At 41.4% G+C, this 14,858-nt stretch overlaps 1 protein-coding gene across 3 annotated transcripts in view; it reads left to right on the top strand.

The window, feature by feature from the left end:
- LOC119652741 overlaps positions 1-14,858 on the top strand; it is a 209,712-nt gene that overhangs the window by 71,733 nt on the left and 123,121 nt on the right. For 2 of the 3 annotated variants that reach the window (XM_038057040.1, XM_038057039.1), the window contains exon 2: positions 13,259-13,412. In XM_038057040.1, coding sequence (XP_037912968.1) covers positions 13,259-13,412 — 154 coding nt within the window. Of the gene's footprint in view, positions 1-12,856; positions 12,922-13,258; positions 13,413-14,858 lie in introns of those variants that run through there. The other variant, XM_038057041.1, reaches the window with a different exon arrangement.

Here is a 14,858-nt window from a genome sequence, read left to right as displayed (position 1 = left end):
TGGCCAATCAGTTTATAATGGCTCTACGCGCATCCTATTTCAAACGAACAATTAGGAATATGAATACTACTCTGTACTCTACAAACTAATAGAAATCATCAACGATTATTAAAATTGCGGGCAGCAATTTTCCATAAGAAAATTACTTATAATTTTAATGAAAAATTCTTCCAGCAACACCTTCAAGCTATCTGATTCACCATCTTGCCCTTGGTCAGGAAGGTCTAAATGTGAGCTTGTCCATAATTCAATGGCGTGGAATCCACGCACTGAGCTGAGGGAAGAAAACGTTTTCGGAGTCATTGTGTCATAGTGTCCGACTACTGATTTGTGTTTGCCCTGAAGGGTGGCCGGTAGCAAATGCACTCGTGTACCCCGGGCTAACGGATACCATTTTATAGCCAATGACCTTGACCTCAATTTATATAAAAACCTTGCCATGATGAAGGATGAGTACACCCGTGAGTAATATAAAACAAATATAAACAAATGTTAAAGTGTTCATCACAAACTTGTTCATAGTAGCATTTTGATATCATATTTAATTAGAAAAGTATTTATGTTTCTCGATAAGAAAAGGAAATTTATTTTCGGTCCTCAAGCATGTCCTTCATCTGAACTTGTAATCATCTCAACCAGCCTATCAGTGAAACTTTAGTCATATCAACCAGTATCCAAAGTCCCTGGGCTAATTAATCCCACTTTTCTTATATGGTAGCCCTTCTTCATCCCACGTTTGTACGTAACATGATCCCATTGTACTTTCTCCAACGAGCACATAATAAGAATGAATTATCAACTCATATATCATCCCACGAAAAACATGAAATATTCTGGAAAAATAAGTAATCTGCTTGGTACAAGAGAGGAGAAGTATATACTAAGTAGTCTTTTAATTATTTCGTCCCCCTTCAGACGAAGCCTAGTACTAGACAATTAACTAGTTTTTCAGCAGCAAACTCTCTAATGATTGGATAACTTCATCCTCGAGCTGAGGAAAGGCACGAAGACACTTTGCAGACTCGGTAACTTTGTGGACATTATGGGACACTTCTAATTAAATGGTTAAACTTTCTTTGAATGGTCTTCGAGCTGGAACAATCCAATGCCTACTTAGCAATTTTTGTTCTACTAATGATAAAAAGGACGAAAGTAAGAAACTAGAAATTATACGTATGGCTCATGAGAAGCTATTTTAGCCCTCAGCTACCACTGACTTGAAGCCAAATCCACCTTGTCCCGGGCGCTCTGCCATTCAGACCATTAACTCTAATATTAAACGTACGAGATGAGATTTCCATCGTTACAATCTCCTATTCCAGCCGCATCCCTGCATAGATATAGACATACTCGCATGTACGTAACTATAAGCGTCAGTACGGAGAATATTGCCGACTTGGGGAAAGAAACTTGGACACAATAATTAACGTCGTTGTGGAAAATTAAAGGCTCCCCAGGTTGCTACATATTCAAGCACAAGGTTTGGATATCCATCCCACATAGGACGAATGAACTTAATTTTCTTTGTAGACATTTTCCTTGGAGAGGTAATAAAGCCATAGAGGAAAGGTTCGTCGTTTGTACCTATTAGAAGCAAAAGCAAGGCAGATACGCCTAAATATAGGAATATCTTACATGGATATGACCTTGACGATAACACTCCTTAAGGAAAAAATCCAAGCATACAGTGGAAAACTTCTGTAATATTTCAGGCAATCATCGAATTGTTTTACTGTCGGCAGAAAGGGAGAACTTGGTCGAATTGTGAATATGTGGCTACTTGTGCAATCTGCTTGACTTCTAAATAGCTGGAAAATAATGCAAAACCTAACCTAATCTAGCAAGTTAAAATGTGCAGCTATACTTGAAATATATCCAAAAAGTTAAGCATTTCGTAGTCAGTTTAAATCGCGAGCTTTGACTAAAACTCTCGGACATGAATCCTCTTCTGGTATATTTTCACCAGCAGCAGTTAATCCAGGATTGAACATTTCACTTTTAATCGGAACAACTTCCCATCTAGAAATTGCCAGCCTGCATGAGATGCAGGAAAGCAACGAAACTAAGCCAAAGTTCAACCAGAAAATAGGGAGGAATATGGTGATATAGGATAAAAAGAGGAAAAAATCTTCTCGTTTGCTTCAAACTTAAGCTTATTTCATGTGAATGATTTTCGAGTTGCATCATTTGCCCGTTTCCTTCCAGTTTTATCTCCGACTTCCTTGAAGACTTCGCCAGAACTGTACTCATATAGTACATATGTAAGTATATTCGACGTTGATGCACATTTTTGCTCACATACTGGCATACAAGTTGGCAAGTGGAGTTCAGACTACCCAAAACCAAAGCGTAAGGGTGTTGTTCGTTCAGGGATGGATTCTAACTAAGTTCAGTTTTCTAGATGATATCTCTTGTGAAAGATTTTGCTAAGCAATATGGATGAAAAATGGATTCAGATAGAAGTTGCAGAACTTTGCATTGCATAACTGAAGCTCATCTACTTCTACTTTTCATTTTGAATTTGCTCCGAGAAATCCAAAAACAGTTAAATAAAGTAAACATGTAGCCCGTTGAAGTTTTGAATTAACGACTCTTGCGTTTTATAGCAACTACTAATGAAACGCTCCGCAAAGTTGACTGTGAGATTCACTGGTGCGTATATATCGCGAATGGGCGTTTGTGCACTCTACTATCAACTAAAATAAGTTTTACAGAACACCAGTAGGTGGATACTCGTCGAGAGACGATTGCAGAGCATAGCCTCATAAAAGAAATAACAGCGACCAAGGTTTGATAGAATTTGCGTGTATGAGAAACGCAGACACATCGTGACATCCATAAAAGAATTTACCATCATCAGATAGTAATAGCTTCAACTTTTTTCACTTTTTCATCTAACAAAAAAGCTCCTTCTTAACGGTTTCATGTCCGTGCTTTCGAGTAGCGAGTTACGTCTCCAAAACTGCATGCTCTAATAGCATACCAATGTCGCATGAAACCAAAACCTATCAAAATTCGACATCTAGAAACTTCGAACAGGGTCTATCTAATTTGGTTCCCTACACCATAGAAAACAACCTTACTTCTGAATGGCCTAATGCCTAATGGCAAACAGTGAGCTCTGAGTGGATGTCAACAATTCAAATATCAGAATACGTTTAACATATATTATGACAAGCCATCAATGAAACGAGATAAGCCTACAAGGTAATTGTAGGACGACCCACTTCTTGGTGCTTTCTCAATGAATGATATATTTGCCACCCGTTTCCTACTTATGATCAACGAGCCCATGGGCAACGACCTTTGCGCCTACGAAATTTTTGAATCGAGAGTGTTTTTTTGTGACAGTGCCAGAAAGTATTGACAAAGGCTTTGAGTTTTCGAGTAACAGTTTTTTTTGGTAGGGTTGGTGAACGTGTTTATATATAAAGTGATGGACTCCCGCAGTGGCTCACCGTCGGACTACCAACTGAACACCTCCCCATTTTCAGAGAATTTGCCTGAAACCGTTTGTCATATCACTTCGGGTTTGCCCCGAGCTCTCCCATTTTAAGGAGCCGTCAAATCAGCGAATTTCTTTCGCCAACAACAGGTTAAAGAAAGAAGGGAACTGATAGTTCAGGGAACCCCCTCCCGCCCGGTCCTTCCACCGCCCAAGGTCTATCTTCCTTGCAACAAGATGAACCCAAACGTAATTCGAAACCTGTCACCGCCTTCAGAGCTCCTCAGCATATCCCCGCCAATATTATTTGGAGAAAGCTCCACTGGGTTTAAATAAAGTTGTTGACGGATTCCATCCTACCTACTGCAAGAATCGAAAAGTATGGTCAAGATATCATGCTTTCCCAAACTTGTGAATTTAAGACTGAAAACCTCCATGCCCATTTAAAAGCTAGGCCAGGGGGTAGTCAGTCTCACTATCCTTCCGATTCTGTCATGCACCTAAGTTGTCAATGAGCCGCTATCGTTTTTCACAAGCAGCTACCTCCACTGGGCCTTCTCTCTTCCGCTTGTACATGGTTTAACACTCCTTAACAAGAAGGTCAACGCGAATCACTCCCACGTTCATCATCACGACTGATTCAAAGATAGTGCGATAGGAAGACACCACCCGCAGAGCTCCCCGTCTCTGCACTTGCGCAAGGCGCTTATGAAATATCTCCTCGCCAGCTCAGTATGCCTTCCGCTTTGCTGATCAGCGTAAGCCCCGCTTTCTGTACGACCTTCTGGTGCAGGTGCATTATTTCTTTGGTCTCTCTCGCTACAACCTTAGAAAGGTATGCATTTGATAATACACCATCTTCACTCCTCCGCCTCAACCCCATGATTACAGCCCTTATTTTTCCAAATATACTTACTCAAATTTCCTTTTTACCCTCCCCGACATTAATTTACTTTTATCTTTTGACATTTTAAAATTAATCTTCACAGTTTATTTATCAAATCTACCCCATATTAGTGGGTAAAAATCCAACACTGTGGCGCGCCCAGGCCTTTTGAAAATTTCCACCTCCTCTACAAAAAGACAGACAGACAGTAAGCTGAGTAATCTCAAAAAGTATCCAGTATCAGGAATACAGTTCATATGAAAAATATACGGTTTTGTGTCTTCTTGTCTTAACTTCAAACTTTGAGGGCTGGTTCTTGAGACTATATTTTATCAAATTAGTATGAAAAATAAAAAAAAAAAAACAAAAATAAAAAAAAATTGCTGACTGACTGAAAAAGCCCTGTTAAGCAGCCTCTCTACCTCTGTCCTACCAGTTGAAGACCATCATCTCCCAATCTAGTTTGGCGTACTATCTGCTTCCCCATTCGACACTGGATCATTAGGCTTGATATCTTTTCAGAAAAACTCGGGGTATTTGGACTCTGAAATCAACCGTTTTAGTTGCAAAGCCCGGAGAGCATAGTATGTAGCCGGTTTTCTAATTTTAGCAATTGCCGGTTCTGTAGTTATTACTGTTAGTGCTGTTATTGTCGTTACATATTATATATCCCAATTGCAAACTGATATCTCCGCTGAAATGTAAAATTGCCTTAGATGATTACCCTCATTATCTCAACATGCAAAACGGTCATCCATGGGTTAACGCTAATCAGGCTAGAGTGCTTAGTTCCCACCAGCGCCAAATCCTACAAGGTGTTAGCTGTCTTGTCTATAGGTAAAATAAAATAAAATACTAAGTGAGCGATGACGCTCACATTCTATAACCTTCGGTCAAATCCACTCATGAAGTCTTGATAAACCTGAACTAGCTGAGTTATAGATACGAAGGACATGATGCAGAAAAGCGAAACCCCCAGAAATAATCTGACATTTAACGAATTTAATATAGAAAATTGACAATAGTTCGCAACCAAACAGCGGAAATAAAACGAAGAACACACTTCGCTTATAACACTGATTGTAACTTCTGACGATATTGAAGACAAGCTGCATATCCACAAAAATAGAGCTCCAGGTCTCATCTATGCTTCCACAAAATTATTGAATGCTTTCTATAGGCGACTCATTTAGTGAATTGTTTGAGCAAAGCATAAAGAAAATTAATATGAGCGATATGAACAATTCCGGCAAGTCTCATCATTATGAGACCAGGAAAACTACAATTAACAAACCCTACATATAACAAATGAAGGAAAGTTGAATACCTAGAAAGATATTAATCGAAAATACTTAGGAACCAAGACCACTAGAAGAGCGCCGGGCTTATTCATACAATCTTCACTTCAGATCCTTATGATTTCATCTTGGGCTCCGTTTTTCCACCTAATTTTTAGCCCGCGATCAGCACGGTAGAGAAGACCTTGTAACGTCAATGATCCAACGTAACATCTCCGTCTCTATTCATTATTTTTAGTTGTCACTCAAAATCATAGAGGGTAACAGCGCGAACCGTAAATTTTGGATTTGAAATGTTCGTTGATATATCGGTCAGAAATAACGCCAGTTGTGGAAAGCGACTTTATCCAGGTGACGCTAATGCATGAAACTATTTCATAACGCAGTTTACCATTGCCTGATCACTTTGCTCAGTTCTTGGCAGGTTACTGCCATTCATTTCAGTTTGTTTGCGGTCGGAACCGAAAGCAAACCTAATTGAATGAAACCCTATTGTACATTCCTATTCGGTAAACCGTCCATTATACTCCAATAAAACCCGACAACTTTTAATGACTCATCATTAAAATCCTATTCCCATCGTAGAAGCATTCGGTTTTATACAGTTTCAATTAAATACCAAATTGTTTGCGGAAACACCGTTTCACAATTATCAGCAGTAACCGAAACTGTACCTAAAATGAACTGAACCAAATGGAACCATATATGGTAAGTGTGAAACGATCCTAAAATAGTGTATTGGACGCTAGCCGTTGGATATCTCGTGTGACAGTGTCTATAACAAGAACAAATAGGAACGGTGAAAGGACGTTTCTTTGGCGAATATCGTCAAAGAGGCGAAGCAGTTTTAATATGACCGCTACAGTTCGAACTTTACTTTTCGGATCGCGCTGAAGCAATTTACCCCAGCGCACAAGTTCTTCTGGTATTATGTGTTGCCGCAGCGCATACTTGACAAATTCGTGTGGCATACGGTCAAACCAAATCGGAGAAGATATGTAGACTTGCAATAACAAACGCCTCTCTTTTCTTTAGTAGCCTTATATAGTCTTATGATGAAATCATTCTATGCTACATTGACAAACAACATTTTCCACCCATCCTCTTCCCTTTTCTTGATATTGACCCATCATCTGAGCTTCCATTTACTAGATTTGACAGTCCCGGCCGATGTGGTAACTACCGCATACGTGTTATTCCCGAACCTCCATAATCACAGGGTTTCCCATCTAGATGGTCAGTTATTTTGATGGGTATTTCACCTCCACTGTATGAATGATTTGTTGCCACCAAGGGCTATAAGTAGATATAACGCACCAACTACACCTACACGAAATTGCTACCGGTTATCGGCACTATACATTAATTCACCTCCTGATTTTCCAATAAGTTTACACTCTTCCTCCTTTGGTAGCCCAATCTGCCCGCCGGTTATCTTTAGACAATGAGTTCCATGGCATGTAGCCGCTCTTTCTTAATATACAGGGTGCGGCAGCATAACTTCCTTTTTTCAAAACTCAATAAAAACTATTGTATGCTTCGGAAAATATTTATTTATTTTTTATAATGTAGGTACATGTCTAAAGTTTTTATTTACATTGTTTTGAAGATCAAATCTTTTAGGTGACATCCCCCATTTCCATACATTGCGTAAACCGATTTCTGGCGTTTGTCATGACTCTTGTTAGCATAGCCGGTGTTATGTTGGCAATTTCTTTTTGGATGTTGGTCTTCAAATCTTGTAGGGTTCTTGGACGGTTCACATAAACACGGGATTTCAAAAAACCCCATAGAAAAAAATCACAAGGGGACAGATCGGGAGAGCGTGCCGGCCATTCCAAATCGCCTCTAATTGAGATAAGGCGCTCTGGAAAGTGTTCCCTCAAAACAGTCATCGATGCATTTGAAGTGTGTGCTGTTGCACTGTCTTGTTGGAACCAAGTGTCCCCCAAATCCAAATTTTCTAGCCGTGGGAAAAAAAAATTCTGTAGCATGTTTACATACCGGTCCGAATTCACTGTCACTGTAACCTCATTTTCCTCAAAAAACCAGGGACCAATAATTCCAGCTGAGGAAATTGCACACCACACTGTGACTTTGGGTGAATGCAAAGGGTTTTGATGCAATTCTCGAGGGTTGGTGTCAGCCCAGTAGCGCATGTTTTGTTTGTTAACCGACCCGCACAAATGAAAATGGGTTTCATCGCTAAAAAAACAATAGCACCCTCGGGAACGACATCAAGAAGAAGCTCACCCGCGTTCATCCGAGAATTGAAGTCACGTTCTGAAAGTTCCTGCACTATCGCCATCTTATAGGGATGAAAATGAAGATCATCACGAAGAATTCTTCTCACAGAACGATCGGATAGTCCAAGGGCAGATGCGTGTTTGCGCGCAGAACGCCGTGGCGATCGCAACATGGACGCTCTCACTGCTTCCATGTTCTCAGGTGATCTAACGGGCCGAGGGACTCCAGTTTTTCCTTTTGTCGCACTTGCAGTTTGTCTGAATGTAGCGACCCATATAACAATTGATTTGCGGTCTGGGACGGGAGCCAACGGGGCTAAATTAAAGCGATTCCGAAATGCACGCTGTGTTGCAATAACCGAACATCCGCTTGAAAAGTAAACCTCAACGGCAATGGCACGCTCCTCACTATTCCAACGCATGATGGCGACTGAACCATGTCGGGACAAAACTTTACAGTATCCCCTCTTGAACGAGACCACTAGCGCTCCGCTATGACATCAACTAACTGAGTGGCGCGTATTTTAAAGAAGGAAGTTATGCTGCCGCACCCTATATAATAATGTCAGATATTTCGCGCAGGCCTCTCTGATAAGCGGTATTGCTTGATACGTGATACACTCGTTGTTCATCCTATCGAGAGGCTTTCGAAAGTCAATGAAGGCCAGACGAAGCAACGATTTAAATACTCCATCATCCCCGTCGGTCTAGGTGTGGCTTACACACGAACTCCATACATCCCGGTTTTGTACCACCGTCCATTAATTCAGTATGCTTTCAATATGCTTAAGAGCCTAGCCCTAGTCAACACCGTCACTCCATCTCAGGCCAGGTCTGCCACACCTTGCTTTCTACCATAGATATTGCCATTATAGAGTTTCCGAATACAATCATCCTCACCCATACGGTTAAGTGACCTGCCAACCGCAACAGAATTTGGTGATGACATTGCCACCATGTACTTCGCCTTGCCTTCATTAATCTTGTGCCGCCTGCTCGATTTGGATGAAGGTAGATTGTACGCTCAGATTGTTCTTCCCATAATGCCGATGTTAGCAGCACAGGCCAATAGTTAGGAGGACTTGAAAAGGATGGTGCCTCTCGCATTTACCTCGGCATCACGACCAGTTTAAAGAGGATGCGTGATAGGGCATTTCCTCCTCTTAGACCGTTGTTGATGAATGCTACTACTTTCGTCTGGGCTTGCATATTCTTCCGGGTGAGCCTAGTCAATCTTATCAATTTCGTCGAGATACCAAATTCCCCCATGGCCATGTACAGTTTTACCCTTTATCATAAGCGGCTGGCCATATTCTAACAGCTTTTCCATTATTTGACGCAGAAAGAACAACTGATATGTTACTTATTTTCCTGGGGTGAAGCCTCTCTGATATAGGCCGATGAAGGGGCGTATGGGGCTATCAGGCCTAGCAAGATAACGGAGAATATCTTATAGATGTTACTCACCAAAGTGATACTTCTATAATTGCGCACTGTGTGATAATCCACTTTTTATAAATGGAACAGATAATGCCTTGTTACCAGTCGTAAGGCATTGATTTGCTGTCCCACATCTTGAGCATCAGTTGATGAACCGCTTGGTGTAGTCGGTCGCCTCCATATTTAACCAGTTCGGTTGTAATTTCATCGGCTTCTGGCGATTTATAACTTTCAAGTCACCGAACTGCACGGACTGTTTCTTGCATGTTTGATGGGGATTGTATTTACCCGTCGTCTTCAGTTAGCAGAACTCGCCAATATTTTGGTTCTTGAAAATATTCAACCTATCGCTCCCATTCCCACCAAATTTCCCTACTTGTCTCAGCAGGGCGAGCATTGGGGGTATAAGGCTTGGCCCTCCTGATTCTCCTGTTTGTAAAATTTCCGCGGCTTATGCAGGTGCTCCCTGTCTTCCTCGAGTTCACAAACCTCTTGGTTCTTCTTTCTGTAAATGAAGTGGCTTCTTTGCTCAACGAAGTTTATGATAGGTCCCTCCCCATGTCCGCGTTCTTTGAGAGTATCGCATTGCGCGGTATGCAACATTCTCTTATTCCATTGCTAGCTTACATTAATCGTCGAACCAGTGGTTCAGACTTTTTTTTCGACTTTGACCAAGTATGTTTGTATGATTTTGATAACATACTTTGGACAGGCTTCGAGGAGCCACTCTACTGAGTTGTGGAAGATATCCCTCCTCGGCACTACAGTCTCCACCTCTATTTTTAGAAGCAGTCCACATCAGCAGGTTACAGCTACTTCCCATGTCATCCACAACTTCAGCGGATAACGCACGACCGAAAATTGTGGTGAAGCGCTTCTTCATCATTGTCGACAGCGCAACAACCGATATCTGGTCTCGGCCTATCTTAATAAGCAACTCGGCAACTCCAGATATCCCGGTTTTGTGCCGAGGTCCACCAATTCAATATCCCTAAAAGCTCCTGCCCTACGCCATCGTTCCATCTCAGGCAGCCTCGTCTTCTTTTTCTACCATAAATATTGCCCTTAAAGACTTTCCGGGCTGAATCATCCTCATCTATACGGATTAAGTGACCCGCCCACCGCAACTTATTGATCCGGATTTTATCCACAACCAGACGGTCATTATGGAGGCAGATAATGCCTCGTTGCCAATCGTCGAGCATTGATTCGCTACCCCACGCTTTGAGCATAAGTTGACGAACCACATGGTGTAATTGATGGCTCCATATTTAACCAATTCGGCTGTAATTCCATCCTCCTCCACCGCGCCGATCAGATTTCCCTCTTTGTCTCGGCAGGATGGGCATCGAAGTGTACAAGGCTTGATCCTGCTGACTTGTTGGTAAAACTTCCGCGTCTGGTGCGGTTGCTCCCTGTACTTTTCAAGTTGACAGATCTGTTAGTTCCCCAGGCTTCCTATTTCCCTCTATGAAGTCGCGTCTAAACTCGACGAAGTTAGTGATAAATCTCTGCGCATGCCTGCGTTCTTCGTGAATGCAGCATTGCTCTGTATGCGGCATTCTTCCGTTCCACTGCTTGTTTACATTCATCGTCGAACCAGCTGTTTCGACTTTTCTTGCCGCTGAGGCCAAATATGTTTGTGGTTGTGTCAATGATAACGTTCTTCAGGTGATTGTGAAGATTACTCGTTCATGCTTCATCTCCTGGATCTCTGTTGATTGCAGTTATTTCGTTATCCTTTGTGTTTTGATGTAAGCTTGTAGTGTGTAGGCTTCGAGGGTTTATTCTACTGCCTCGAAGAAGTTGTCCTTCTCCGACTCTGCAGTCTCCTCTGTAAGGGCGTGAACGTTAATGAGGCTTATATTTCTAAATTTGTCTCGCATGTGCATAGCCGCTCGCTTATATTTTCAAAGCCGATAACAGCAGGTTCCATTTTTGGCTGACTAAGAAACCTACTCTAAGCCCATGGTTTACTAGTTGGCCACTATAATAATATGGTGTAGTGTAGGAGCAAAACATGATGCTTCGAATGGAAATTTGCAGTTTCTTACTCTCCCGCAACAGAAGCGACCCATTTTTGCACAGAATAGTGACATGTGATGAAAAGTGGATATTATACGACAATCGCCGCCGATCAGCACAATGCACTAGATGCTGATGAGCCACCGAAGCATATGCCGAAACCGAGAATCCATCCGAAGAAGGTAATGGTGACTGTTTGGTGCTCTACAGCTGGAGTTATCCACTATTCTTGATTAGCACCTGGAGAAACTACAAATGCGCAGAAATACTGTGACCAACTCGACGAGAAATTGAGTATTCAACAGGCGAGATTAGTCAACAGAGATGGTGTGATACTCCTTCACGAAAATGCACGACCTCATGTATCCTGAACAACGGTTCAAAAGTTGAACGAATTGCAGTATGAGACCAGAGCCTCATCAACCATATTCACCAGACCTTCCACCAACCGACCACCACTTTTTTAACGGTTTGGATCATTTTTTGGCGTTGAAACCATTTAGGGATGAAGAGGCCATCAAAATTGCCTTCGACGAGTCTATCAACACCCGAAAATTGAACTTTTACGAAGAGCATACATGCTCTTGTATCTCGCTGGGAAAAGTGTTTTGAATCGACTGGCACATATTTTGATTATTTAAATAAATGTTTGTAAGCTTTTAGTACGAAATCGGCCATTTCATGTGCAACAACCTAATATAATATAATTGATATAATGCCTAATTCCATATATTTGTGGAAAGAAAATACTTAACATCTGTTCACATATTTGTGTACTGCAGCTCCGAAAAATTAATGAATTTCTACTTTTAGTAGAACCATTTACGAGTATATGTATACATAGTTGAAGCACCTAATAATCTCTGTACAACGTGCTTCCTGTAGAATAAGCAACATTAGCTCGCATTCTTTCAAATTCTTACGAACTACGCCACCGAAGCACATTGAAAATTGCTTAAATGCAATAAGTGTTCTGTTGTTCCCCAAAATCATATTATAAATAGCATCAACTTACGGTGGAGGACATGTTGGCACAATATTGAGTAATTATTCAAGCGATGTTGGCCTCTGTTTGCAATGCTTCTCTGCCCATCTCCTACCGTCAATCCCACAAAAGCCAAGTGATCCCATGATGACAACAACTTGGGAAGCAGTGGAGAGGCACACATACAAAGACCCATTCTGAATTCAATTCCCATTGCAGCCATGCCGGACCCCCTTTAGAAAGGTAGCGATTCAATGAAGTAATTAATTGCTCGATTCTATATAAGTGTTTGGTCCGAGCCATCCAGTGCAATCTACCAAAGTGAGCCATAGCTCAAAGTAGTTTGAAACATTGTTAGCCAGTGAATTATTGTAGCCAAAAGTTCCCTAACGGATAGTAGCTACCAATTTAACCCTGGCAACCAAAGCGCCGTTCGAGGGTACACAAAATATCTGCTCCGTCGTTACCCTCGGCTTTGTTTTCGTTTTGTTACTGCCAGTTTGCTTCTGCTCTCGTCAGACAATTAGAAACTTCGTTTAACTTAAGTAGTCAGCTCAAACTTGGAACTTTGAAAATGTGGTGAAAAAGGTCAAATTGTAAGAGTTATACTCACTTATTAGGAGGTGGTTGCAAAGGGTTACTGGATCAAAACGGATTCTGGAGTACTTTATGCAAAACTTGTACGGGAGAACGTATGTGGGCAAGAAAATCAGACGAAGTCGTTCACCTCAAAGTCGTTTTCCCATTGTTACTACCTAGAAGGACTTGCAATTCCCTAAACGAAATATAACTAATTCCAAAAAAGGACGAGCACCTAAGAAGTCAAAACCCGTATGCCACTAACAAATATATGGATTGTCAGACATATCCAAAATATTATTTAAAAATACATTCAGCATCAATCAAATCTCATCCGAAAATTTGTATTTTCAGGATTACAGGAAATCAAAGGACTTGTTTTGCGGAATATCAGTGTGCCATTAGTAGTTGATTATCGACATCGAGCCACTCTATCGTGCAGCTATGAAATGGGAAAGCATCAATTAAACTCAGTGAAATGGTACAAGGATAAAGAGGAATTTTTCCGGTATGTACTTGTAATTACAAATTCAATTAATTACTTTAGGCAATCGAATCTATCGATGATTTGATACACCCACCTGTCATGCTAATATTATGTGGCTGGGAACAAATTTGTAACGAATCAATTATTGACAAGGAAAATCAATCAAATTAATTTTGAACCCAATTTCCAAACAAAATACACTGAATTGTGAAAGCCCTTTCGGCCTGCGGTAGACCATTTCATCAACGGTACAATAGGCAGAATGTTATATCAATAATATCTTCTATGAGGCGTATTGCCAACAAGCTGTTTCCAACAGCATTCAGTTAAACAATCCCACTACCTGGACAACTTTGAACGATTTTCCTTAGGTGGTAGAAGCAGATATTGTATCCTAGTCGATTTACCCGAATAGGAATTATGCAAAATTATATATTACTAGCTTATGGAGAAAATTAATGCATGAGCATCAGAGCCTTAGTGCTCACTTGAATCCCGAGAAAACATCCCAGGCAAAATGATGCTTCAGCAGCAAATAACATTATATTATAAAAGGAGACGTTCTCGAAGTTAGTTTAGTGGGCGGAGCCACAGCTCCAAACACTCAGACCATTGTACTATCCCCGGAGATAGCCTATTCAGCGGTCTCTCGCCGAAGACGAATCTGAGAACATTCTCCAGAGGTATCTTCTTTTGAGGTCTGAGGAGACCGAGCACCTGCATATGAAGTACAGTGACGTCTCTTCCTCCTCATTACATTGGCTGCATATCCCCGAGATCACCACTCTGAATTTTTTCCATGTGGCAGTTTAAAAGACAGTGTCCCGTTAAAAGCTATACTAGGGCTTTCATGCCTCACTGCTTAAGGGACAACAAAAGTGCCGCTCGCCTCGGATTTCTCCATTCGACTACGTGAATCCTTGCCATTTCCTCCTTCAGAGTAGACTTAACAGTAGATGACCGGATGTCAACAGTTGGTTCTGGGCCTACCATTGTGAATTCAATGCATGATGCTACCACTCCGTTTTTGCCACAAACATTCTTCTGCTGCCAATAAAATGGCATACACCCCCGCCTGGAATATGGTGGTCATTTTTCCTAGAGGTCGAGCCATTTCCATAATCGGAATTCCATCGAACATCCCTGCACCCGATCCGTTTTCCATGACCGACCTGTCAGTGAAGATTATGCAGTCTGCAATCCCAAAAGATTGGTGGCGATTTATGGACCATTCTTCTCTTTTGGTGATTATGGCGGAGTATGTCTTTTCGCAGATGAATCTAGAAACCACATGATCGGCGGGCACCAGAGCCACCTGATCTTTGCACCAGAGCCACCTGATGTTTGCTTATAAATTTCCAGATGAACGCATGACCGTATGTTGACCGTCTTTCCACGCGCCAATAGTATCAAGCCTATACGCGTTTTTAGTTGCTTTCCGTTTTACCTTCAAATGGATTGGGGGTA

The sequence above is a fragment of the Hermetia illucens genome, chromosome 3, assembly GCF_905115235.1.
Source record: "Hermetia illucens chromosome 3, iHerIll2.2.curated.20191125, whole genome shotgun sequence".
In the NCBI taxonomy this organism is placed as follows: Eukaryota; Metazoa; Arthropoda; class Insecta; order Diptera; family Stratiomyidae; genus Hermetia; species Hermetia illucens.
Note: the sequence above shows the minus strand (reverse complement) of the source record. Positions and strands in the feature narration are given on the sequence as shown.